The sequence below is a fragment of the Manacus vitellinus genome, unplaced genomic scaffold (genome assembly GCF_001715985.3).
Source record: "Manacus vitellinus isolate BGI_N305 unplaced genomic scaffold, ASM171598v3 scaffold_215_pilon, whole genome shotgun sequence".
NCBI lineage: Eukaryota > Metazoa > Chordata > Aves > Passeriformes > Pipridae > Manacus > Manacus vitellinus.
This window is the reverse complement of record NW_021939513.1, coordinates 29,121-32,108: the sequence shown is the minus strand read 5'-3', so window position 1 is coordinate 32,108 and position 2,988 is coordinate 29,121. Positions and strand designations below refer to the sequence as shown.

Genomic DNA, 2,988 nt, shown 5'->3' with positions numbered 1-2,988 from the left:
CCAGGCTCTGCGTGTGGGGCTGGGGGGGCCGGGGGGAGAAACAGCGGGATCAGCACCGGGATTGGAGCAGGGAAGGGGATCCAGGGGAGAAACAGCGGGATCAACCCATGGAAGGGGATCCAGGGGGAGAAACAGTGGGATCAGCCTCGGGATCGACCCATGGAAGGGGATCCAGGGGGAGAAACAGTGGGATCAGTCTTGGGATCGACCCAGGGAAGGGGATCCAGGGGGAGAAACAGAGGGATCAGCACCGGGATTGACCCAGGGAAGGGGATCCAGGGGGAGAANGACCCAGGGAAGGGGATCCAGGGGGAGAAACAGAGGGATCAGCACCGGGATTGACCCAGGGAAGGGGATCCAGGGGGAGAATCAGCGGGATGAACCCCGGGATTGGAGCAGGGAAGGGGATCCAGGGGGGAAAACAGTGGGATGAACCCATGGAAGGGGATCCAGGGGGAGAAGCAGCGGGATCAGTCCCGGGATTGGAGCAGGGAAGGGGATCCAGGGGGGAAAACAGCGGGATCAGCCTCGGGATCGACCCAGGGAAGGGGATCCAGGGGGAGAAACAGTGGGATGAACTCCGGGATTGGAGCAGGGAAGGGGATCCAGGGGGAGAAACAGCGGGATCAGCACCGGGATTGACCCATGGAAGGGGATCCAGAGGGAAAAACAGTGGGATTGACTCCAGGAGCTATGGAAGGGGATCCAGAGGGAAAACCAGCAGGATCAGCCTTGGGATCAACCCAGGGAAAAGGATCCAGGGGGAAAAACAGTGGGATCAGCCCCGGGATTGGAGCAGGGAAGGGGATCCAGGGGGAGAAACAGCGGGATGAACCCCGGGACTGGAGTAGGGAAGGGGATCCAGGGGGAAAACCAGCGGGATCAACCCCTGGATTGACCCATGGAAGGGGATCCAGAGGGAAAACCAGTGGGATTGACTCCAGGATTGACCCATGGAAGGGGATCCAGAGGGAAAAACAGTGGAATCAACCCATGGAAGGGGATCCAGAGGGAAAACCAGTGGGATTGACTCCAGGATTGACCCATAGAAGGGGATCCAGAGGGAAAAACAGTGGGATTGACTCCTGGAGTCAGGGAAAGTGATCCAGAGGGAAAACCAGCAGGATCAACCCCGGGATTGGAGCAGGGAAGGGGATCCAGAGGGAAAAACAGCGGGATCAACCCCGGGATTGGAGTAGGGAAGGGGATCCAGGGGGAGAAACAGTGGGATCAACCCATGGAAAGGGATCCAAAGGGAAAACCAGTGGGATCAACCCCTGGATTGACCCATGGAAGGGGATCCAGGGGGAAAACAGCGGGATCAGCCTCGGGATTGGAGCAGGGAAGGGGAGCCAGGGGGAAAACAGCGGGATCAGTCTTGGGATTGGAGCAGGGAAGGGGATCCAGGGGGAGAAACAGCAGGATCAACCCATGGAAAGGAATCCAGAGGGAAAACCAGTGGGATTGACTCCAGGACTGACCCATGGAAGGAGATCCAAAGGGAAAAACAGTGGGATTAACTCCAGGATTGACCCATGGAAGGAGATCCAAAGGGAAAACCAGTGGGATCAACCCCAGGATTGACCCATGGAAGGGGATCCAGAGGGAAAAACAGTGGGATGAACTCCAGGACTGACCCAGGGAAGGGGATCCAGAGGGAAAAACAGTGGGATCAGTCTTGGGATCGACCCAGGGAAGGGGATCCAGAGAGTAAAACAGTGGGATTGACTCCAGGGGCTATGGAAGGGGATCCAGAGGGAAAACCAGTGGGATCAACCCCAGGATTGACTCAGGGAAGGGGATCCAAAGGGAAAAACAGTGGGATCAACCCCTGCATTGACCCCTGGAAGGGGATCCAGAGGGAAAAACAGTGGGATTGACTCCTGGAGTCAGGGAAGGTGATCCAGAGGGAAAAACACTGGGATCAATCCCTGGAAGGGGATCCAGAGGGAAAACCAGCGGGATGAACCCCTGGGATTGCCCCAGAAGTGGAGGAGGGATGGGTCCCCCCGGGAATGCCGGGAAGGGGCGTCTCTCCGGGCGGGAAATCCCGGGAATGCTCACCAGGGTCATGCCCAGGTAGGCCATGCCGGTGTGGGTGAGCTGGTTGTTCCACAGCACCAGGGTGAGCAGCCCCTTCCTCTGCTCCTTCAGCCCCTCACAGATGTAGGCCAGGCCTGGGAAAAGAGCCCGGGAATCAGGGAATTCCGCCGGGAATCCGCCGGGAATCCGTCGGGAATCCGGGTGGATCCGGCAGCATTCCCCAAAAATCCAGCCCGGGTTCTTTCCCCCTTTGTGCTCTTGGGAGGGAAAATTAATTAGTGCTGGGGATGGAGAGTTAATTAGTGGTGGGTGGGAGTCATTGGAGAAGGGAAAAAACCCCGGGAAGGAGCCGGAGGAGGAGTGGGAATGGCGGGAAGTTGGGATCGGCCGGGGGCTGGATGGGGAGGGGCTGGAGGTGGATCCTCTGCTCCAAAACCATTCCCAGAACATTCCTGCCTGGATTGAGGGGCTGGAGGTGGATCCTCTGCTCCATTCCCCTTCCCAGATCATTCCTGCCTGGATTGAGGGGCTGGAGGTGGATCCTCTGCTCCAAACCCCTTCCCAGAACATTCCTGCCCGGATTGAGGGTCAGAGATGGATCCTCTGCTCCAAACCCCTTCCCAGATCATTCCCCACAGGATTGAGGGTCAGAAATGGATCCTCCACCATTCCTTGGACATTCCCAGCCCATTCCTGCCTGGACTGAGGGTCAGAGATGGATCCTCCCCCCTCCATTCCCCTTCCCAGCCCATTCCTGCCTGGATTGATGGATCCTCCACCATTCCCAGGACATTCCCAGCCCATTCCTGCCTGGATTGAGGGGTTGGAAATGGATCCTCTGCTCCAAACCCCTTCCCAGATCATTCCCCACAGGATTGAGGGTCAGAGATGGATCCTCCACCATTCCCAGGACATTCCCAGCCCATTCCTGCCTGGACTGAGGGT

General features: G+C 58.2%; 1 protein-coding gene across 1 annotated transcript; it reads right to left on the bottom strand.

Annotated features, from left to right (window-relative positions):
• Positions 1-6: 6 nt before the first annotated feature.
• Positions 7-2,681, bottom strand: PPP1R37 (protein phosphatase 1 regulatory subunit 37; the record flags this gene model as incomplete). The annotated part of the gene is made up of 2 exons (XM_029959626.1): positions 2,065-2,681; positions 7-19 (listed from the first exon to the last, which is right to left on the bottom strand). Coding segments are annotated over exons 1-2 (562 nt in total), but the record flags the coding sequence as incomplete, so codon positions are not given.
• Positions 2,682-2,988: the final 307 nt, after the last annotated feature.